The following is a 24,925-nucleotide window of genomic DNA, read 5'->3' as shown; positions in this document are numbered from 1 at the left end:
TGGGCAGTGGGGATGAGAGATGCTAAAGAATATGCACTGAAGGAAGGATGGAGAGAGGAAATGGAGAAGTGGCAGGTGATCAGGTGATGGATCAGGTATAGCCGAACTAGTAGAACACCCAAAATTTCCCTCATTTTTATTGATTGGGTCATTATATAATGCTCATGATGTTACCAAAAACAGAGACTCTAAGGGGTGTGGGGAGTTTTTTTGTTTGTGTGTTTTGCTTTTTCCTAAGGAGGGAAAGGAGATGGTTTGCAGACACTGCACTTAAGGTATCTATGTGCATGCATGCTAAATCGCTCCAGTCATGGCTGATTCTTTGCAACCCTATGGACTGTAGCCCACCAGGCTCTTCTGTACATGGGATTCTCCAGGCAAGAATAGTGGAGTGGGTTGCCATGCCCTCCTCCAGGGAATCTTCCTGACCTAGGGATTGAACCCATGTCTTTATGTCTCCTCCATTGACAGGACGGTTCTTTACCACTAGCACCATCTGGGAAGCCCAACATGTCTATAGAGAAAATTAAAAAATCAATATATGGATTCAGAGATGAGGAAACTCCTGTGTGAATATAAAACACATTAACACTGTGTTCACAAAGTGTAGGCCATACACAAGGACAGAGTCTTCTTAACTCAGAGTCAAATATAGGTTGTTTCATTATTAATTTTATAAAAATCCAAAAGAGCTGAAAAGTATGCATCATTCTGTAATTAAAACTATCATTTGTAAAAGAGTATCAGAAAATCATTTACATTTTACAAGAATTAGTACATCATCACAAACTAGGTCAATCAAGACATATTCCTTTCTGGTACAGCTGGATATTCACAATATTAGTCAAAATATCAATTTTCATTCTGAAGCACTTCTAAACCTGAGTCAACACATATTTGTTTGAAATTGCTTCTGGCTGGTGTAAGGAAGAGAAATAGTGTCCTGTTGTGGATGTTCTTTTTCTAATAAGGAGACTGATAAAGGCCAACCATGAGAGAAAAAAAATAGGATGTCTCAATTGTTTTCAGTGGTTGTTGCTACCTTTACAATTTTGCTTCTATTGAGACTGGAAAGTGACCATGAATCTTACAGAGAAAATGCTTAAATATGTAGTATTTGATGCAGTTGTATTAACTCCTACGATACGATTGTACTTATATTCAATCAGAAGAGCAGTTTTCACGCTCTGAGGTTCTTACACAGCCACACTGACTTAGCAAGAGAGGAGATGACCTCAAGAACCAGGGATGAGCTGAAAGACCAAAGGATGCACAGAAAAGTAGCTAGGATGGGAGTCTCCAAAAAACAAGCAGAAAACTGGAAAAACAGAGGCTGGGGAGCTCACATTTTTGCTAATACAGTCTCAAATTACTGAGACTGAACTTTGAAAGGAGTGGTGCCTCCACATGACAGAGGAGCAGACAGGTGAAGTCCTGACATGGATAAAGCCTTAGAGACAACTGGAGTCAAATAAATGGTTATAAAATAGAAATAGAAGGTAAAAAATGAGACTTCTTTAGCCAGGGAAGCCAGACCATGAGGAAGATTTAAAGTTTCACAGTTGAGAGTAAGAGAAAATGTGAGAAAATATAGGAAGGCCAACTGCTCCTCAATCCAGGGAGAACCACGGAGGAAATAAAATGTGCTGGAGGGACGTCCCTGGTGGTCCTGTGGTTGAGACTTGGTGTTTCCAAAGCAGGGGGTGCAGGTTTGATCCCTGGTGTCTGCATGCCATGAGGCCAGAAAATCAAAACATAAAACAGAAACAATATTGTAACAACTCAAGGAAGATATTAAAAATGGTCCACATTAAAAAAAAATGCACTGAAATCCTACTGATAGTGAAAATTCACAAATAACAATTCTTCTTTCATGCAAGGCTGCTTGAGGTTTTCCCATTACATGGTTGCCATATGGGTTACTTCAGTTTCAATCAATTGTTTGTCTTAAAAAGTGATTGTCTTTTTGGTTCTTTCCACATGACCTCTGCACAGGTCAAGGGGTGAGCACCATTTTGGGGGGTAAAGCAACTGGCATTTCACAACTCTTATGAAATTCCCTCTGGGAGGCTGGGAATACCTCTCTGACAGGCACATGCAGTTCTTGGGTGCAGGGGCAGCTGAAGCTGGTGACTGTATCCCATAAAGGAAAAGGACTGCTTATCCTCTCTTTAATCCTGTTGGAAATATGTCATTAAAAACAAATGACAAACAGAAACAACAATCAAACAAAACCAGATAACAGCTGTTCAGAATGAAGAGACCTAAAACACTTCCTAATCCGACCTTCCTCCCAGGAGGAAACTGTTCCCAATCTTCCTCCCAGCCGTGGTGCTGGTCTTCTTCCTTCTGGCTTGGGCAGTCCACCTCTCTCTAAGAGAATTTTCATAGCTTAGTTTCAACATCATCAGGTCCCAGAACCTGTCTTTGTGGGAAGCTGCAAAAGCATAATGATGAAACGCCAAGAATGAAGTGTCAGATCTCATGATGAACCTTCAGTTTCGTATTCGACTCCCAATCTGGCAAACATGTTACACGAATACAGCCGAAACAGAATCTGCAATACCTAAGAAAAAAAGGAAATCATCAGTACTACTCTGTTTTTTCTTTACATGTTTTTTATTTTTTTTTACTAACGTGACAATGAGTTTATTATGGACAATGAGTTTATTATGGACCACTATGATTTAACCCTTCATCACTAATTTTTTAAATTTAAATTTATTTTTAATGGAAGGATAATTGCTTTACAATATTGTGCTGGTTTCTTCCATACATCAACCTGAATCAGCCTAGGTCTACATATGTCCCTTCCCTCTTGAACATTCCTCCCACCTCCCATGGCTCTAGGTTTTTACAGAGCCCTGGGTTGAGTTCCCTGAGTGATACAGCAAATTCCCACTGAAGTGAGCACTACATGTCTTTTAAATATTAAAACAGTTTTGATTTGGGTTCAGAAAGTTAATATCCACTAAGAAAACAGCTTAGTGGTTCTAGTTACCTGTCCATATAAACATGGCAACCTCAAAAGCAAATATCAGCAGAGATGCTTAATGTTTTTATTTCAAGACACTATTAAAAAAACTCAAAACATCTTATTAACTGAACAGATGAATGTATCTGAAATATGGAATGCACTCATATATACTTTAGAGGCAATACAATAATTTATAGGATTATTTTAAATATAACTTAAAACCTTTAAATTCTAAGACTTGAATTTTAACAAAATTTCAATAGGTCACAAGTGTGCTATGTTTCCTTAGCATGAAAGAGCACAGATCACAATGCCATGGTGGAAGTGATGAAACATCCTATTTAAAAACTGGATTTGTCTTTGATTAGCTGTGTCTCTAAAATTTCTTGGGGCCACAGAATTGCTACCTGCCTTCTGTGGTTGTTCATGAGAGTAATGTGATCCTATCGAGGATTTAATTTTCAGGAAATACTTTCAGAAAGGATGTGGGCTCCTATATAATGACTAGCCAGGCAGGGTGTGCAGACTTAATTAGGGAACAGAAAGAAACGATCCCAACCACCCTTTGTAGTTGGGGGCTGGGAGAAGTGGGGGCCGGGAACAGAGTTGTGATCGAGGTGAAGATGAACCAGTGTCTGAATCATGTTCCTGCAACTCTCCTTCTAGAGCTTTAACAGCAGCCGCCCCTCAGCCCAGATGCAGGCACTGCACTCCACAGTCAGAGATAAACTGGAGCTAGCAAGGGTTCAGGAACCACATCAGCCTTCTACCTGCAAAGCCCCTCAGGGATGCTGAAAGGAGAGGTGTGGCTGGGGTCTGGTGCTCTGGCTGCAATGCTCCAGTTACCAGTTAGTGGAACAATGGAGCTGTTGTCACTAGGTTGAATCAAAATATAAGCTCTCAGGGACTTCCCTGGTGGTTCAGTGGTTAAGAATATGCCCTTGCAATGCCAAGAGTTTCGGTTCAATCCTTGGTTGGGAAGCCAAGATCCCATATGCTGTGGAGCAACTGAGCGTGCATGTCGCAACTACCGAGCCAGTCTGCTCTGGAGCCCGCGCTCTGCAACTAGAGAAGCCACCACGTGCCACAGCAAGACAAAGCCCGCAGGCTGAATAGAAGACCCAGCACAGCCAAAGTAACATATAACATATATATTTACATATATATATAAAAGAAGAAGCAAAAAAAAAATATGCTCTCAAAATTTTCCATAACTCTCTCTCTCTTTTTTCTTAAACTCAGAATTTATTGTAAGAACCTCAGTAAACTGTTCCTTCGCTAAAAACTCTATTTGGTCCTATTCAAGAGGATTGGCTTAAATCAGCATATTTGTTTCATTGCTCTAATTTCTCTGTGCAAATACTGCACTTTGAACTAGAGAACTGTGCTCCAGCTACGGGCAATAGACCACTGTTTAATAGTTTATTAACTTCAGTAGCAATGCCAAATCAATTATAAAAACATCTGAAAACGACTCTATCATTTTATCATAAATATCAAAACCTGGGGCGTACCACAACTTTTAAAAAGTTGTATATTTGTTAGAACTAATGAGAAATTAAATAACTGCTCTCATACACAATATAGTTTGAATCAACTCAATTCAGAAACTTGATTTTCCAGATCAAAAGTTTTAGAATAGGGTTTGAATATAGATTTTTAGAATACACTTAAAATACTTAAATAGCAACTTTAGTTTGTTTTTCTTTAACAAAAATGTTATTGTTCAACAAAAGAGTGTGTCTGGTATTTTCTTAAGCCTCTCAATTCCAGGGAATAGAATTTTTTGCTAGAATTTTATAGGTTGCAAGAGGTATATTAAATCTGAAACAACACTAGTGCTCAGATTTTCACTCAGTTTGATACAAAGAAAAAGTGATTCTTGATTATCCTACGGTAGGCATTATAATACATAAAATAATGGACAGTCATATAGTTATAAAAAGCAAATTTGGAAATTTTTGGAGAAGTTCAGCTTCTTAAGTTGGTTTTTGGAAGTAGTTAACTTTGGTAAATTATTGCTATATCTTATAATGTTCTGTTCATTACATTGGCTTTTACTACAGTCCCTCTTAGAAACATGAATATGTGCAGTAGTGTCTTGCTTAAAAAAATACTATTTTATTTTTATCAATTAGTTGAAGGATGACCACTATTACTGTAACAGTTGTTTGAGAACCCTGGATGCATACTATGGATGGGACAGGCTTATCAGTTTAATCTGTTCAGTCTCGTTCTTGACATTGAGCCAGGAATTTTCAATATCAGTTCAAGACTCACCGCAAACATTTCCTCCCATTTTCACACGGACATAGCCATCGATGCCCCATGAAGTTCCCCAGGAGTTCCGTACAATCCAGTATGGGATACTTCCTACAAAATATAAATCAGATCCTGGAGAACACAGCTGTGGTGAAAGAATGTTCATTTAAAGCTTAGGTGGCACAGTAGTAAAGAAGCTGCCTGCCAGTGCAGGAGATGTAGGAGACATGGGTTCGATCCCTGAACCAGGAAGATCCCCTGGAGGAGGAAATGGCAACCCACTCCATTATTCTTGCCTGGGAAATCTCATGGACAGAGGAGCCTGGTGGGCTATAGTCCATGCAGTCTCAAAGAGTCAGACATGACTGAATACTTCCTGAAAAGTAGAGTGGTTTTAAGAAAACAAATAGACAACAAAAAAACTAACAAAATGCTAGCACACTAGCCAAGTAAACTGAACTGTCCCAGTGTCACACTGCAATCTATGGAAAAGGGGTTTGAATTCATTTTGCTTGTTACATTTACTGCATAAAATGAAAACACACATATATACACATTTCCAAGCAATTTGAAAAAAGGAAAGGAAAAGAACTGTTAGGTAAGTATGATAAAATAATAAGCACTTCTCTTTTCCCAGAAATTATCCTAAACATTGCAGATGGAGAATGTCCAATATTTAGATCAAGAATTTAGTGTCATTTTAACACGGCATCTACCAAAAACTGACCAGAGCATCTGCAGGGTGTGTATACCTGGAAGTTTAGGGCAAAATTGTAAAGCTCATGAGAACTTAGATGAAAGAGGACCAACGTTCAGCATTTTAAAGGATGGAATCACATGTCAAGCTGGAGTTCAAGCTGCAAAGCTATCAATCACATCTCACCAGCACTCACCTGTTTTATCAAAGCCCGTTACAAGGACAGCGTGATTTGATTCTCCACTGGAGCAGTGATGCTGTATAATACCTCCCAGGTAATCTTGCCAGCTCATGGCATCTACCACCACTATCAGAGGTCCCAAGGCAAGAAGTGCTTTTGCCATTTTGTCTTCTTGGCCACTATCAAAAGAAAAAAAAAAACAAACACCTGATTAAGAAGTTTAGTTTCCAAGGTAAAAATATCTTACAAAAGTGATATATTTAATCTGTATATGGCAAGGAGTAGGTTTGGTGGCAATTATCAAGTTCTAAACAATGGAGGCTGTAATAAGTCTGGAAGACTGGCAGTCCAGGAGTGCTATGGGGCTCCAGGATACCAGGATCTAGGTTCTTATATGAGGCTTCCATTCCCAAGATCACTTCACTATCTAAGAAGGTTGCTAGAGTGCCAGCCATTTCACTCATATTTCAGACAGTAAGAAGTAGAAAGGGGAGGTGCTAAGTCCCTGTTGAGATCCCAGAAGTGATCACACATTCTGCACACATCTGCATAGGTCTCATTGGCTAGATGTCAGTCCTACGGCCAAGGTTAGTTTTAAGGAAGATGGGAAATTAAATTTTATAGCTGGCTGACAAAAAGTACTAAGCTAAAATATAGGGACTCTCTTAATAAGGAGAGTGGAAAGCCTGGATGTGGTGATATCTCATCACCTCTGCCATACCAAGTAAAAATCAAGAGAACAGACAGCCTAGGTTAGTGAATATCAAATAAAGAAAATGACAGAAAAGAGTTACCCAAAAATGTGGGGGCTGGGGAGTGTAGTTAAAGGGCAGGAGGGATGTCAAGATGCCAGGAGAACTAGGGCTGAACTGGGAAGACAGCAGGGCACGCAGTTCTGCCTTCCCACCTGGACCCGTATTGATAAAGTCTGATGTTACATAACATGTAGCCTTCATCAATCTTAAAAGTACATAATTGAACCATTAATTGTATTTTTAAAGGTCAGCTTTGTGGGTGCAGGACGCTGAAACCAAGTTACCGATATTTCAGCCCATTAAGATAGCGTTTGATAGTTTATTGCTGTAGCAAAGCATGGTGGATTAGTGGCTGGAAAGAGTAGATAAGCCCTCGTCCTGCCAGCTGGAGACCAGTTTCGATCAAGGGGATATTGTGTCCAAAGATGAGGGAAAAATATGAGTGCCTGCTGCTGCTGTTGCTGCTAAGTCACTTCAGTCGTGTCCGACTCTGTGTGACCCCATAGACAGAAGCCCACTAGGCTTCCCCGTCCCTGGGATTCTCCAGGCAAGAACACTGGAGTGGGTTGCCATTTCCTTCTCCAATATGAGTGCCTACCAGTGGGATTTGCTGAAATAGAAACCACAAGTTCATTCTAAACAATCACTCACATCATCTGTTATGGAGACAAAGTTTTTGGAGATTTACAGGCATTTCTAATTTTTGTTGCTGTAAAAATAATTGGTATTCATTAAAGAGAGACAAAATTATAAAATCCGGGAAGAGAACATGCAGGGTATGGGCTTTGCGGTTCCACAGAGTTGGTTCAAATCCCAGCTTCATGCCACAGCCACCACACCCACCTTCAGAATCAACATAAAGATACAATTATAGGCATAGACTTCATAGCCTACTTAACCCATAAATTATACCCTAGGTTTATAGTAAACATTGTGTCCTTCCCTTGTTTCTAAGTTATCTAATAAACTAGTTTTCTTCAGCACAGGTTTTAGTGTATAATGTCTATTTTATTTAAATTTGCGGAATGTTTTTTAATGCAACAGTGACAAACATGATAATCTTCATATTAACCAGAAGACAACTGCCTCCACCTTTTAGAGATAACAAAAGCTATCCAGTAAGTTATTCCAGTAAAATCAAAGATCATTTTACAGAGATGGTGTGAGGGAAGGAGAAGGATGAAAAAGAGAAGTTTGAGGGAATTGCAGAAGGTAGTGAACACTATGGGGTCATGGAAACAGTTTAGTTATGATCTCCACTTGAGGGAAGACCAGGAAAAAGATTTCATAGTTGCTGAAAAACAGGAAGTAGGAGGGAACCTGTGGTCTAGACCAGCAGGGAAAGGCTCCAGGGAAAGGCTCCATTTAGCCCCAGAACTGTGGTCACTCATCTTTCAGAAAGGTGTGGGCTAGACACAAGTTACAATATATTCCAAAAAATTTCTTTATTTCCATTTTAGCCCAATATGGAACTACTATCATATTATCAAACTTTGTTCCATGAGCTTACTATTACTTTCGCAGATCAGTAAGACACAAATCCTGCAGTCTTTAAGAATTCTCCTAAACATTACTGTCACAAAGATTTGGTGATTAGGGCGAGTCTTACCTGTTACAGACCCTTGATGAGCACATGGATTTATACTTCATCTTCCCTATGGAATCCTAGTTTTTCTGTCCATAGTTACACGTGATAGGTTCTTTCCCTTTTTATTTATTTAGTCATGTTCATATTCTAGTTTGGCTTCTGAAATGTTTTTCCTGAGGTCTGATGAGCAAAAATGCAGGATGCAGCCTGTGTATGAATAATCATTCTGCTTTAAGGCTAGATTACGCCTTTTGGGGAGAAGGCAATGGCAAGCCACTCCAGTACTCTTGCCTAGAAAATCCCATGGATGGAGGAGCCTGGTAGGCTGCAGTCCATGGGGTCGCTAAGGGTCGGACATGACTGAGCGACTTCACTTTTACTTTTCACTTTCCACTTTCACACATTGAAGAAGGAAATGGCAACCCACTCCAGTGTTCTTGCCTGGAGAATCCCAGGGACGGGGGAGCCTGGTGGGCTTCCGTCTATGGGGTCACACAGAGTCGGACACGACTGAAGTGACTTAGCAGCAGCAGCAACGCCTTTTGGATTCAGAAGGGTTTTATATGTAAATATATATTTTCAGAGTTAGAAGACAATTTTGTGAACTTTTTGGCTGATAGCTATGATCTGAGCTGGTGTTGACTAGAAATACGAAAAAACTAAGAGAGCATGATGGTAAAAATAGAGGTCAGGGGAAACTCCCAGGAGATGATGTACACTAACATGGGTGGGGCATCATTTCTGACATGCATAGTCTGCCCATTTCCGGAGGTCCCGGTAGGACTGAGGGCCAGGTTACCCCCAGGACTAACTTGTCTCCTGAGGACACTCGGCTCTCCGGTTCTGCTTCACACCCTAGTCCTCCCAGCTTTCTGGGATTACTTTCTGTGTGTCTGTCTCACGTGGACCTGCTGTTCTCTAGTTCTGTCTTAGACTTTCCAAATTCATGCCTGGAAGTTCCATTCTTTCAGTCTTTCACGGCAAAAATCCTAGAGTCCTCCCTGACATTCTCCTCTCTTATCCTCACAAATATCCCTCAATACACGCTGTGGGGCTTTATTCTCCATCCCATCTAAGACATCTAAGATCATCTCCTGAGGACCTCTGTCACATCATCCCCTACAGTCTAGTGTGTCTCTCCATGACATGACACAACATGACATGACAGGACAGTCACAGTGGCTTCCTCACTGCTCTACAGCTATGCCAGACCTGTGTCTACCACAGGGCCTTTGCATATACAATCCCTTCTGCCAGGATATGTGTTTTCCCAGGTACCTACAGGGTTAAGTCTTCCCTAAATGTTACCTCCTCCAGGAACCCCTTCCTGGGCTTCCATCCTGAGACTGCAACCCCCACCCCTGTTGTTTTCTCTTCACCTCATGGCTGTTTAGTTCTCTTTAAAGCTATTTCATCTAGCAGACCATTCATATTTTTATTTCTTTGGTTTACTGCTTGTCTATATCACTAAAATATAGTCCAGAGGGCAGAGCTTTTGTCTGCTGTATTCACTGAACTCCCAGAACCTGAAACAGGGTTCAGTAAATATATGAATGAATAAATCAATCAAAGGCAGGTGTCCTTGCAGAGAGAGTCTAATGTGGTTAGCTTGGTGCCATGTTCTCAGAGTTAATATTCTGTGTGATGGGGGGTGGGTTTTCACAGCGGCCTCTACCCTCTGATCCAAGGACAGATGAATCTTGCAGTCACCTTCACTTTGTCTCTCTTTCTCTGAAGCAGACTGCTGCCCATTATTCTTGTATTTCTTCCTAACTTTCTCAATCTGCTCCCTGTGACAAGGGATGCCTTGAGTTCTCTCTGCTCACACTGTGAACCTCAGGAGGGTCCTGTGCACACACTCACCTTAGACTCTCCAGGAGCTGGCAGCATAGGGGCTCACTTGCTCATTTAGAAAGTAAGTGACCTTTACCCTCAAGGGAGGTGGGGACCACTGTGCTCAGGGACCCTGCCCGTTTATCACGATTCTGTGCATCCTGCCCTTGGGGACTGAGCTGTCAGGTGACAGCTGCTCCGGCAGCCAGGAACTGAGCGGACGGTCAGCCCGTTCTCAGACACATGGATGCTGGTGTTTGGTTTCCTCTTTGTTCAAGGATCCAGAGTCACTCACGATTTTTCTTTCAGATTCCATGGGGACATGCCATCTAGACCCAGAGATGCTTTTATATTCAGTAAGTAGTAGACCAATCTGTCACCTTAGCCAAATTATTTTAATTTATTAATTCCAAGTAGTCAATATATAATAACTTAAGAAACATAGAGAAAACCACAAGAGAAGGAGACATTTACCTGAAGTCATACGCAGAATAACCTTTGATTGAAGATCCAGAATGTGAGTCAGAAAAGTAACGGCAGAGGCCATTCTGGGCTTGAAATGGGTATTCTGAATCTCTCACCAGCTTGACTTGCAGCTGAAAGAAAATAATCATCCAACATAATCTATGTCACACGGTTGTGTCAAAGATCAAACAGAACTTACTACAAGGAGTCTAAGATTCAACTTGGTCACAGTTCATTATCTGGGTATTCTTTGAGTTATGAAAATCTTAAGTTAAAACTTTAAGTGTTTTTTATGGACAGCCTAGGTAATTAAACTCTATTTGTCTTTGTCTTTTGCTCCTGTTTTCTCTATATCTCCTATTCCTGGAACCTCCACTGATCTGATAATAAAGTCTGGTCATCTTTCTCCTGAAGCTTCAAGAGTATAAACATCTTCCTTCTACAGCTCTGGCTCCAGGTTATCACGCCTTTGAGGTCATGCGTTATGCTCACAAGCATTCTTCCATTGCTGCTCTCTGTGCCATTCATCTGGCAGTGACTTCAGACACAGCGAACGAAGAAGAAAGGGATGCTCAACTTTGGGAACTCTGTCTTGACAGCTTTTCACAGTACACAACAGCACCTTTATCGCTGGCTTCATGCCACTGCTGCTGGACCAGGACAGTGTCACAGGGTGTGTGCTGGGGATGGGTGGGAGGTGGGGAGAGGACCAGGGTGCTGCCCATTTCAGCTACTGACCTGGCAACAGGGTCTCACCTCCCAGGGTTCAGTTCTGCATCTACACAGAGGCACCCAACCAGCTGACCTCTAATCCCCATTTAACCTGGGCATTCAGAAGTTCTATGGAAATGAATAATTATACACTGTCATCTTTATGGGTCATCTTCAAAAAAAACATTTACTAAGTAATATTAGGGAGTAAACATTTTCTGAACACAGTTTTCAGATAAGATTTTTCACACTTTGGTTTCTCTTTTGATGGCTGACCTACACAGAAGCAATTCTTATTTTTTGGGGTGGAGGGCTTAAACAACTGACATTTATTTTCACACGGTTGTGGACACTGGAAGTTCAAGGTCAAGGAGCCAGCAGGGTCAGTGTCTGGTGAGAACCTTCTCTTTGAGGTACAGACGGCCACCTTCTCGCCGTTTCCTCACACGGGAGACAGAGACCCTGCCCTCTTCATTCTCTTCTTCGGTCACAGTCCTATCGAATTAGGGCCCCAGGCTGATCTCATGTGTGCGTGCTAAATTGTTTCAGTCGTGTCCAACTCTGAGATGCTATGGACCGTGGCCCGCCAGGTTCCTGTCCATGGGATTCTCCAGGCAAGAACACTGGAGTGGCTTGTCATTTCCTCCTCCAGGGGATCTTCCCAACCTATGTATCGAACCCACATCTCCTGTGTCTCCTGCATTGCAGGAGGATTCTTCAGTGCTAAGCCATCAAGGAAGCCCCTTATGACCTCATTTAGCCTCAATACCCTCCTAAAGACCCCGTTTCTAGATATACCTAGTCAGATATACGGGAAATCTTTGGATTAATTCAAGCTCTGGTTAGCTACATTTCCAAACATGAAAATATTATTTAGTAAATGACAGATTGAATGCACAGTAAACAAGCAGCTTAAAAGATTGCAGAGCCACTCACCTTATTGAGCCAGTACAAAGCGTTGAGTGGGGATCCTCCGTTGCAGCCGTAGTTGCTGTAAGAACAGTCTATCACCTGCTGAACACTCAGCACCTCCAAGGGCTGCCCTTTTATCGCACACACAGACTCCACTGCACCTACCACGCTGAAGGCCCAGCATCCGCCACACTGAGACAGAATGAAGATAGAAACAGAGATAGAATGATATTTGTTATCTAACAATGTGCAAATCATGTCTATCAACATCTCTGACAACACAAATGATCAAATCATGTGAGCAGAATCTGGAGGCCCACAGAATATAAATGCCAATCCTGCTGATTTTCAATTAAATTCTCTTATAAGCATAAAAACCTACTATTCATTAAAGGTAAATTGGTAGTATCACGATTGCAAGTTAGACATTGCAAAATAAAAGTGAACTTTAGAGATTAGGAAAACACTTGGACTGATGTTCTTTTTGAAAAAACAAGTCAGCACAAACATAGGTAACCGATTTGTAGTTGCCAAGGGGGAGAGAGTGGGGGAGGGGTGGACAGGGAACTTGGGATTAACAGATGCAAAATATTACTTATAGGATGGATAAACAATAAATTCCTACTATATAGTACATGGACCTATATTCAATATCCTGTGATAAACCATCATGGAAAAACTATGAAAAAGTGGGTGTGTGCTTCTCCCTTGACACTCTGCTCTGCCCTCCAACACCTCCCCTCCAAGGGCAGAAGGTAGGGAAAAGGTGAGCAGAACAGGGGTGCATGGTGCATATTTGTTCTCATTAACAGATCAGCACAGGATCTGGATGAATGACATGTTAGCCCATCAGGATTATGAACACAGAGGTAATGTCCCAATTATAGGAACCCACAGTACTCGTTCCTCGTTGAAATACTTGATAACAATCTTTCTGACTCTGGGTCTCTTAACTTGCTTTTATTGGATAAACTAGAACAAAGGAATGAAAGGGAATGGAATCAAGACTTTCACATAAGAAAGAAGAATCGCAGGAAAGGCAGAGATGTGAGTGGGATTTGAAACTGGGTGGAACCGCCATAATCCTGGGACCAGGTGCTGCAGGAAAGAGAGGAAGGGCAGCTGGTGGTCCTTGTGGAGTGAAGTTCTGAGAGATCTCATGTGGCCTCATCTACATCTCTAACTCCAGGGCATGTGGAGAGTACAGCATTCACTAAGGGATGCTACTGCAGGCTCTGCACCCCTTGAGAAAGGTAATGCAGGTTGCTTCAGGTCACCCACCTGCCCCAAGAGGGTGGTGGCTGCTGCAAAACATCTTTCCTTTAGTACAAAGATTCCTAAATAAAAGTTCTACTTTAAGACACCGTAAGCGCTTCCTGGGTAGACTGGGTTTCAGACTGTATCACTCTTCATTAGAATCCAGTAATAAAGCACATGATATGGTGGTAATTTCAATCCACAACAACAAATACAGAATCTGAGAAACAAAAGGAGCTCTTCTTAATGAGATGGTCACTGGGGAACTGTTGGATCCAAAATGCTGGCCTTACAAGAGGACACTGAATGACCTGTTGAGGTTCCCACTGCAGACAAACTGAGACCGCACCCCTGTAGGGATCAACTTTTCCTGGTAAGTTGACATCCCTGTGCCAGGCAGGGGTGCAGGGCACATACACCTGTCCTCTAATGTCTGCCAGGAAAATGGCTCATTGTGGGCTATGAGTACCCCCACCAGCATCTGGGGTTCTGATTTCCCTCTGATTCCAGATAATCTTTATAGGCACACTCAGGACTTCTGCAAGGTAAATGGCTGAAGTTTTAAAATTTATCTTTTCATTGAGTATAGTTGATTTACATGTTGTATTAATTTCTGCTGTATAGCAAAGTGAGTCAATTATATATAAACACACACACATTTTTTTTCATATTCTTTTCCATTCTGGTTTATCACAGGATATGGAATATAGTTTCCTGTGTTGTACAGTAGGATTTAGTTGTTTATCCATTTTATATGTAATAGTTTGCATGTGCTAACCCCAAACTCTCACTGCATCCCCTTACACCCCTCCTGCCTGGCAAGAGGAAGTCTGTTCTGTGTGTTGTGAGTCTGTTTCTGTTTCGTAGATAAGTTCATTTGTGTCATATTTTAGGTTCCACATATAAGTGATATCACATGGTGGTAAATGGTTGCATTTACTGCAGGACTTACACGTTTATCATTTGACACAGGTAAAACTGTGCTGTTACTTTTACTACTTTCTTGTTCCTTTTCTTTTTCTTTAATGTGTCATGAATTTTCAGTGCGGAGTCTTAACCTCATTTCTCCTACAATCCCTTTCATTTTCATTTTATGATTTTGCACAGTTGGTAATTTCCAGGAATGTCTATGTCATATCAAAGCAGATCTGACAGCTTTGGACCACAGATAAAACGTGTGTGATTCTGCAGGGGTGGGGCTGGGGGCAGGGTCTCTGAGGGAGCTCAAGGGATGGACCCAAGAGTTCAGGAAGCACTGAGGGACCAGGCGCCTGATTTCAAGTTGTTTCCCTTTGGAGCTACTTAACTTGGTCAAGTTCATGTCCTTCAGCCTTCCACCCACTGTTCTGCAGAGTCCTGGGAACCGTGACACTGGGCAGCAGCCCCGAGTCTGTGCCGAATGGGGGTCCAGGCAGGCAGGGAGGGACACCCGCAGAGCTCAGCTCCCAAGTGAAGCTAGTCCTCACAGCATCTCCTCCCTCCGGGGCTGGGGGTGGTCTCCTGTTCTCATCATTTTGTGATGACTGAGGTGTGAATTTACCTACTGAAAGGATGGTTCCATCACAAGTTTGATTCAACTTGACCCCCAAAGTGACTCCCATCCTAAAGTGATTAAAAAGAAAAAAAAAAAAAACCTAAGACATACCGCCTTCTGGTTTCTCACTTTGGTGACGACATGCTTATTCCTCCAGTCAAATCTTAACGGCAAAGACAGGTTGGAGATGGACGTGTACTCTTCTGCAGGAAATCGGGGAAATCTGGAAGGGCTGCTTCTTAAATAAATAGCTGAGGACGCACACAAGATGAAAGGACAGCTAACATTATATTACAGGATTCCTTTCAGAGGGATGTTGCAACAGAAACAGTGGAGCTTCTGATAAAGTCTGCCTTTTATTCTTCTCCATAATTGCAATGGAGCAGATAAAAGCTATAAAAGATGAGAATTCTTCCAACAGGGCCGGGTTGTCACATGAAATAGTCTGACAGAAGCAAGTCAATAAAAAATGAGTATAATTGACATCATCTCTTTTATCATAACCAGGGGGGGTCTCGAACAGAAATAGCATAGAAAACTGGAGGAGGGATGAGGTGCTATTTCTCAGAGCCACAGGAAAATGTCTGCATTTATAGTATTTTGTTCTTAAGTGATTATTAGAAGAAAGTGGCCATGAACTTATTTCTCCAACTGTCAGCACCAGGTACTTGCTTGACACTTTTAAGCATTTAACCAACGTTAACTATTATTCAGTTTACTAGCTTCACAACTGAAGATTCTCAAAAATTAAGGAAAAAAATTAAAATCAGGAAACTAATCAGCTAATAACCCCAGAGCTCATACCTTTAAACTCTTCAGGAAACAAGTATGAAAACTGGTTTATTCCATAGATGGCAGTGGAGTTTTCTTGAGGAAATAAAGAATTCAAGTATCGCTGTCTATTAAGACTTTCCTAGAAGAAGAAAAAATACTAATTTCTATCACCTATGTTAACTTTCTGGAGCAATGTCCATATAACTGACTTAGAAATAGTTTTCAGATGCAAAAGTAAAAGCATGATTTATTTCCTGTGGATCACAATGAAAGGTTATCTAAGATAACAGATTAGATTTATAAATGTTTTGTACTAAAAATACTATCTGACTTCAGGAATAATTTCTGAGGCTGGGAAAGGAATGTCTCATCCATTTATAATTCCTCTTTACCAAGCATTTTGAAAGCACTAAATATGCTTATTTAATATAGTGGAAAAAAGAAAATAAATTGCAAATAAATACCAGACACTAGTAGGAATTGTAACCAGTAGGTATTTATGTGATCTTTATCTTTGTCTTAGCAAAATGAATGAAGCATGAAAAAAGGGATAAATAACTAATGGATAAATCAGTGTGGTTCTATCTGAGCTTTACAGAGATCTCTATTTCATTTGGGTAAAAGGCTTTGGGAAAGAGATTCAATCCTGGAAATGTCTCAGGAAGATGACTCGGTTTGTCTGTCTGAAGAGAAAATTAGATTCTTGTTTACAGATTCCTCCACTTTGAATTTTGTGATAAGTATGTTAGGCTCATCTTTTACACAAACAAGCTTCAATTTGCTAGTACTAACCAACTCTGTGGAGTAAATACAACTTCAGGAGACCACCATTCATTAAGTTTCTAACTTCAGCTACTCTAAACTTGCTTGTTCACTTTTATGTTTATTGTGTGTCTCTCTCATAAACCTATAAGCAAAATGAGGGCCAGGCTGGTCTGTCTTATTCATCTCTGTTTCCGCCTCACTGAGCACATGTCTGGCACACAACAGATGCTTAATTAGCATTTTTTGTTGAATGACGCATAATCATATTTTATATACATCATGCCCTTCATAGCTCTAAGCTACTTTTTTTACACATGTATATATAATTATTTTTCAGATTGTTTTCCATTATGGGTTATTACATTATAATGAATATAGTTCCCTGTGCTATACAGTAGGACCTTTTTGGTTATCAATTTTATATAGTAGTGTATATCATTAATTCAAAATTCCTAATTTACACCTCCCCCAACCCCATTACCCTTTGGAAACCATAAATTTGGTTCCTATGTCTGTGAGTCTATTTCTGGTTATATATAAGTTTATTTGTACCATTTTTTAGGTTTCACGTATAAGTGATATGGGTATTTGTCTTTCAATGTCTGACTTTCTTCACTTAGTATGATAATCTCTAGGGTCACTCCTGTTGCTGCAAATGGCATAAGCTGATTATTTTTAAGCAAATTATTCCTGGGATTTATCATGATCGTATTTTCCTTACTGAGCATACGTGGAAGGATTGCTAATCTATGAAATTATCAACAGTTATCGAGTTTCAGGCATTCAAAAGATAATCTTGATGAAGCAAGGCTTTGAATATAATTTGGGAAGAAGATGTATACATCTAAAAATAGAACTGAACTACAAAGCGAGTGTGTGACAAAGATAAGCCAGTGACTGTAAACTGCTGAGCAGTTCAGAGGGTTACTTGGTCCTAAAGGCATCTCCTGGACTTCACTGTGAGTTGGAGGGATGATGGAGATCCTGAGGGTGTAGGACCTTTACGGACGCACAGGAAAGTACATGGCAGCCACGAGGGTGGGCCTCTCAGACAGACTGCAGCGAGAAAGCCCAGGTTCCCACAACCTGGCCCACGACCAAGCACTCAGGTGTCCTACTAGGGGAAGGGGCTCCCCTGCAGGTTGGTTTGTGATTAATGCATCCCCACGGCTTCCTGACCCTGCCCTGGCCTGCAAGGTGTCCAGGGCACATCCCCCAGGCCCTCTCTCTCCCTTCTCTCAGCTAATAGCTCTGTTCTAGTCAAATGCTCTCCCTGAGCCCCTCCCCTGCACTTTCTCAGTTCTGACTCCTGTGATAGAGAAAAAAGAAGAAAGAGAAGACACATAAATCACCACTATTGGGAATGAAAGAAGGGCCACAAAGATGCTTCAGGCACTAGAAGAATCATATTTTGAGCACTTGAGGCCAACAAGTTTGATAACCTATGCAAAATGGACAACCCCCAAGGAAAATCACCAAATCTGGATACAACAAAAATAGAGAATTTGAACAACTTTTTATCAACTAAAGTCATTAAATTCCTAACTGAAAATCATCCAACAAAGAAAACTCCAGGCCCAGATGACTTCACTGGTGAATTCCATATAACTAAAGAAGAAATGCCAATACCAATTGTACACACACATTCATGGGAACCCCTTGCAACTGGTTATATAAGGCCTGATTCCAAAACCAGACAGAAACACCTCATGGCAAGAGAAATATACACCAATAGTCCTCATGACTATAGATGTAAAATCCTTAAAAAAAAACAAACAGCAAATCAAATTAAAAAATTTATAAGACAATAGATCATGACCAAGTGAGGTTCATTAAGAGAGACATTGGTTTAGTATCTGAATATCAATCAACATAATACACCCTACTCATGGAATAAAAACAGGAAAACCATATGATATTTTCAACAGATGAGGAAAAAGCACTTGACATAATTCATAATCCTTTCATAAGGACTCTCAGCAGTGAATGAAATGAAACTTGATCAATCTGACAGAAGGAATTGATGAAATGCCTCATTTGACCAGAGGCCAACTTCTAACAGAATCCATTTGCGTCTTATTCCCCACTGAATCAATCAGAAAACCTAGACCACCTCATTATCAACTACAAATTGGCACCTGCCACAGGTGCTTGCCATCTTCCTCTACAAGGATTAAATCATGTGCCATTGCAGCTGCTGACCTTCAATACCCCCTGAAAGAAGTTTTGTGTGAAGATCAGAAATGACGTGCCCTGTGCTCAAGGAAAAGTTGGCAGGAAAGCTCTTCAGACAGCTATCTTCATGATTTTATGAGCCCAATTCTTGCATCTCCTACATGATGACATCTGCTCCTCATGATCAGCAGAAACCTTCTGCAAAAAATACGTGCTTGATTGCATGTACTCCCTTTTCACTAAAATTACACATTTACTGAACTCCCCTGCTACCTCTTCAGAGCAGATTCTCAGAGCTATCTAAGATGCAGTCTAACGTGCTATAGTTCTCATTTTGCCCCAAACAAAACTTAACTTGCAACTCTCACATTGTGCTTTTTTTTAAAGTCAGCACATTACACGTGTCAGTCATGTCCGACTCTTTGCAACTCCATGGCCTGTAGCCTACTAGGGTCCTCTCTCCATGGGATTCTCCAGGCAAGAATACTCGAGTGTGTTGCCATTTCCTTCTCCAGGGGATCCTCCCAATCCAGGGATCAAACCCGGGTCTCCTGCACTGTGGGCAGACACTTTACCATTTGAGCCACCAGGGAAGCCTACATTATACATAGTAAATGTTAAAGTACTAGATAAATAGATAGACAGATGAACAAATGAATGAATAAATTTTGACCCAAGATTTCAAGTTTCTGGTATATTTTATTTTTGGCAGTATATGCATTAAGCTAGAACTATTAGAAATTACCACCTGAGCAAGAGTCTCTTACATCAATTTCACCTCTTAATGTTTCAGTTAGATGAAAATTGTGGTTTAAAGTGTTCTGGATAAAGTTTATTTGGAGGAAATAATCCAGATCTTCAGGGGCTGTTAATAGCAAACGTCTGTGGCTCATTCTTTAGGATCATTCACCATAAAACGATCTATTTATATTTAAAGAAACATGCCTCCAAGTATGCATAATTTTTTAAAAACTGGCACATGTACCATTAAGGTAAGCATTTTAAACGTCAAGCTTCTGAAATTTTAGGCAAAATTGTATGTGCACTGGCATATAAACATTATTCTGAAGTGAGTACATATAACTATCATTAATTCCCTTAATGGGTTTGTAGCCCCAAGTGGTCAGGAGACCAGCTGCTCTTGGTCAAATAGGGAGCATGAGTAAAGGTCAGTGCACAGCTGGGTTCCAGCATGAGGAACAGGCCGAAACAAGAGCAGGGGCTTCCTGAGCACCAGAAGCTTCTACGGAGTGAAAAGGTCGGGGGTGAGTGCTGTTTCCCCTTTTCCTGGTCAGTTATCCTGAGAGGCATCCCGTAATCATCCCAGGAGGGGTCTGGTCTTCACCCAACAGTAACTGAATAAGTTTGTGAGCAAGGATCACAGATGCCACCCAACTTCCACTCATGGAATATTTGCAGTGAATTTAGGAAAACAGGTAAGGCAGGGATGACAAAACCTTTCACCATGAACCGAAGACCGTGAAAAAATTACGAATCAACTAGACCCTTTCTCCAACTGTGTCAACAGTTCCCTGAATATCTTTCCACGCTGTTTCAGGAGCCACTGTGCATCAATGCCTTTGTAGACATGAGACCTCTTTGGTCTCCCTAAATAAGATATAAAGAGCCAAAAACTACAGCTCCTGGCCCTCCATATTTGTTTACTTTTCACCCTAAAACCTATTGGTTCTCCCTAGCACAACACAGAGAGTGTTCTTGCCTGGAGAATCCCAGGGACAGGGGAGACTGGTGGGCCGCTGTCTATGGGGTCGCACAGTCGGACATGACTGAAGCGACTTAGCAGCAGCAGCAGCACAACACAGAGAGTACTTTATAACTCTATTTTAATTTTTAAACATTTAAAAAGAATTAACTTGATTATGGAGTCAGGGAATTTTCTAGAATCTGTACGTGATTCACCCCAGATAGGTAAACAGAGAATTTCAACTTAACCAACTCCTAATCTGACATAATTTTAAGGAGTAAAGTTTTCCAGAGTTATACCGTGCATCAGTCACAACACATTAGTCCCTCTTGTTGGGGCAGAGGGAGACTTCCTAACGCTCAAGCAAGGCCCTTTCTACCTGCTCATGTTCAGTCTGCCCCAGGTTCAAACAGCCATCAATGTTCAAACACAGTTTCCAGCAAGTGTGGAAAGGAGTCACCAACATCTCATGAAGTCAAGTCCCACGAGGGGCAGGTTTGGCAATTTTTCAGGCTCTCTCCACTCAAGATTTTTAAAATGCGCTGAGAATATCACTCTGCCCTCCTCCACCTAAAACAGAAATTCTATCTTCCAACAAGCAATCTTGTACTTCTGACACGAGCTAGCTGTATTTCCTAGCTGCCATTGTCTGGGTAGGGCCTCTAGTATGAGTAACTATATAATATGAACAAATGCACATGTATTTATAAATTATACAAATAACACATATTTAAGATATATTCATTACTCTGGCCTCCTTGTGATTCCAATCCTCAAACATATTTTTGAGGAGTACGGCAGTGCTTTTATTTCTTCAGTCAATGAACACATCACCAGGATAGTTAGGACTGATTATTTTCCCCCGAAGGGGTTTACTTCACCATCACAGGTCACTAAGCTCAGGGCAGGAAGAGAATGCAGCACAAAAACTTTGTTCTCAAGCTTCCGGTTTTGAAAGCTAGAGCAGTAAGTAGGAGATAAAAAATATGTATCTTAGTTTGGGCAAAAATACAAATAGACTCAGGTGAGGTTGGCACTTCCCACACACTGCGGCTTCAAGACCAGCAGGAGGGGTAGAAGGGAGCACAGCCTCAGAATCCCTGGCAAACCTCAAGAAAATACCAGGAAAAAGAATAAATACAACTCCAATAAGCAGCAGGATTACTGACTTCATACTTCCCGATTAGGAATGAACTTTCTTTCACAGCAAAATTAAACCATGATAATGACCTCTCACAATTTAAAACTATTAGATAGTATCAGATATTATTAATACAACACACAGAGGTCCACTCTAAATCATTCTCTCTTGAAGCTTCCTTGGTTTCAGGAAAAACCTTATTGATAGCTAACTGGTGTGCTCCTGAGTTTTAACGCTGGGGTGCAATCTGAGATTATGAAGCCTTTTCAAAATAATCTGAAATTAAACACTACACCCTTCTCTAAATCAGTCTCCACCAAGTCAGGTGAACTTGTAGGGTGTGCGCTAGTTCAAGGAGCCCGGGTTCAGGAAAATGATAAACTGGGCAGGATTCCCTGAGTTCTGAAAGCTAGCTCTTTGCCGTTAAAATTCTGATTTGAGGAGGAGGTGATCAGTGTCCCCCTTCGGAAAACGGCCAGGTTTCTTCCGCCTAATTCTGGTTCCAGTCCCTGAAATGCACAGTCTGGGGAGGCTGAGAGAACGCCCGGGGGCTATGCCTTTCAATTATGACCACCTTGGACAAAATCAGTGGGCAACCTGGGACGTATCATATAAACCCTCAGGCACACATCCTTCCTGGAGGGCCAATCTATGGGTCAGCATGCCCTGAGAAACCCTGGGACGGAGTCCGGGTCTGGAACCCGGGGGCGTCACCGGACTGAGTTTAGGCGATCCCCCGGGGATGGAGCTCGAGTACCACCCCCCTCGCCCCCACCCCTGAAAAGGACGGCGCAGCTATTCTCTAGGGGTGCTCGCGTGGTCCCTCCATCCGGCTCAGCCCGGGGACAGGCAGGGCGTGCTCGCGGTGGAGCTCAGGTGCCCCCTCTCCCAGCCCGGGGACTAGACAGGGTAAGCGACCCCCGCGGGTGGCACTCGCGTGGCCCCTCAGCCCCAGGACAGGACTGGACTTGAGACACTCCCCCGCCCCGGTGTGGCGCTCAGGTGCGCCAGCCCCACCTCCCGCCCCGGGAAAGGACGGGGCAGGTAACCCGCCGGGATTGGCTCGAGGGGCACCTCGGAGCAGCCCAGCCGAGCCCCGGGCTGGAAAACACGGCCGACTCCAGCGTGCGGAGCTCACGCGCTCCGCCCTCCGCCCCGGGACCGGAAGGGGCCGGCGACCCCGGGGGTGGAAGCCAGGGGCTCGCGCGGCCCCTCCGCCCCGCCCAGCCCGGGCCTGGAAGCGCGGGGAGGGATCCGCCGGCGCGCGCGGTACCCGGAAGGCGGCGGCCGGGTGGCGGCCGAGCGGCGGGGTCAGGGCGGCGCAGGGGCCCCAGCAGCAGCAGCAGCAGCAGAGCAGCCAGAGGCGCCGCAGCTCCATCCCGCGCTTCCTCTTCGGTCCAGAGCTCCGCCCCGCCGGCCGATCCGGGGCGGGGCGCGGGGCTGAGACGGTGACGCCCCCTCGGCCCTGGCGGCTCTGAGCCCGGATGTCAGGCAGGCTGCAAACTACAGGGTTTAAGTTATTTTCAGTGCGAGCACCTGCCCAGGACCACGTGCCCTGGGGTAGTCTCACTTCTGCTAGAAAAGAGCCTCTTCACAAGGAAGTGTGACCGTGCAGACAGCTGTGTGACCTGCACTTCCTGCGTCAAGTGCAAGTTTTATCTGTTTTCTTTTCCCTCTATCTCAGATGTAAGGATGCAGGCAACAGTGGAATCCAAAGGACCTTGATTCTGTTTCTCTGTGATGGGCCCTGACTTTAGGAACCCAATTCCAAAATGCTTGTGAATTTACGCAGACATTCCTTCAGCAGGTGATTATAATTGCGCATCAAAACACACAGTTGTGAAAATAATACACCACGTTTTGATGATTTAGATCATAGCCAGTTCAATCTTTGGAAATCAGTTTCTGAAGGTAGCACTTCTTATGTTTGTGTTGAGATTTAAATAAAGTATTCCAAACGCTTTGTAAGATGCTCAGCGCGTTTTAAGCGCTTGGTTTAATAGCAATTTTGTTTTTAAAGTAGCTTTCCCCCTCTTATCATCATTACACTGCTTTCCCCTGTTCAGCTTAGTTCTTAGTAACCCATTCTTCATGTTTTCTTCTCTCTTTTATTTATCTTTTCAAATCATTTCACTTCATAGCAACTTAATCCTAGAGAATGGACCACAGACACAACACAAGTAATGTTCAAATCAGTTAACATCCTAATCTGGCAGCATTTCAGGTTAAGGATTTTCTGGTGAAGGTGGAAGATCCCTTTTAAGGATGAAAGTGGCTCTTTTGCTCTTTTTAATTTTTGCCCATTTCTATGCCTTCAAACCTTAAAAACCTAATTGTAGGAATGAGATCCCTAGGCATTGATACTAACTCCTGACTTATGCTCTCGTGAATGCACACCATGTCTGGCCTGACGTGTTGATTCTTCTAGATAAAAAGAGTAAGAATGAAGAATTCATCAGCTAAAGAATGGCTCCCTTTTACCCAGAACAGCCCCCTGAGCAGTCCTGCTGGTGGATCACACAGGCAAGATAACATCTGAAGAGTCAGCCAGCCTGCAGCTATGGAGGACCACGCAGAACCCACCCTCCTGCTTCCCTGACTCACTGAGACTCTCTGCTCCCATCCATTTTTTCCCTTGAAAATATACCATGACTGCTCAAAATCTTTGGAGTTCGTCTCAGGACATGAATCCACCTCCTCCCCAGATTGCCGGCTTTTCTGATTAAAGCACCTTTACTTTCTGTTCACACTTGCCTCTTGGCTTTTGAGCTGTGAGCAGCTGCGACCTGAATTCAGTAGTAACAAGGAGACCAGGCCACTTGTAACGTGCATTGTCATTGGTGTCCTGGATGGCTTTTGGAAGGGCACAGATTTGTTTCTCAAATTTAAAGTGCACATTGAATGCAAATTGTAATGCAGGAGTTCTGGGGTGGGTGCTGATTCCGCTTTTCAAACCATCTCATGGGCCTGTGCTGGTGGCATCAGGGTTCCTGTTTGGAACAGCAGTGTACCAAACTTGCTGCTGTTTCTCCACTCCCCTAACTCAGGAGTGACATGGGGAGAAGGCTGGGGTATCTTCTCCAGGGAAAATTCATACTTTCCTGGTCATTCTATCTCTGCTCATTTCCTTGTGCAGTGAATAGTACTGAAACAGAGCAGGGCCCTGTGGTTCCTGTTCCTCATGACCTCTGTC

At 42.4% G+C, this 24,925-nt stretch overlaps 1 protein-coding gene across 1 annotated transcript; it reads right to left on the bottom strand.

Moving 5' to 3' along the window:
* Positions 1-554: 554 nt before the first annotated feature.
* Positions 555-23,162, bottom strand: CTSO (cathepsin O). The gene is made up of 8 exons (XM_055405302.2): positions 23,006-23,162; positions 15,977-16,085; positions 15,284-15,423; positions 12,406-12,573; positions 10,768-10,889; positions 6,133-6,296; positions 5,258-5,350; positions 555-2,566 (listed from the first exon to the last, which is right to left on the bottom strand). Exons 1-8 carry the CDS (start codon positions 23,108-23,110, stop codon positions 2,532-2,534), a joined length of 936 nt encoding a protein of 311 aa, XP_055261277.2. The 5' UTR covers positions 23,111-23,162; the 3' UTR covers positions 555-2,531.
* Between the last annotated feature and the right edge of the window lie 1,763 nt (positions 23,163-24,925).

The sequence above is a fragment of the Moschus berezovskii genome, chromosome 19 (assembly GCF_049115385.1).
Source record: "Moschus berezovskii isolate FMDL1 chromosome 19, NW_MosBer_1.0, whole genome shotgun sequence".
Taxonomy (NCBI): Eukaryota; Metazoa; Chordata; class Mammalia; order Artiodactyla; family Moschidae; genus Moschus; species Moschus berezovskii.
This window is presented reverse-complemented; position numbering and strand designations above follow the sequence as displayed.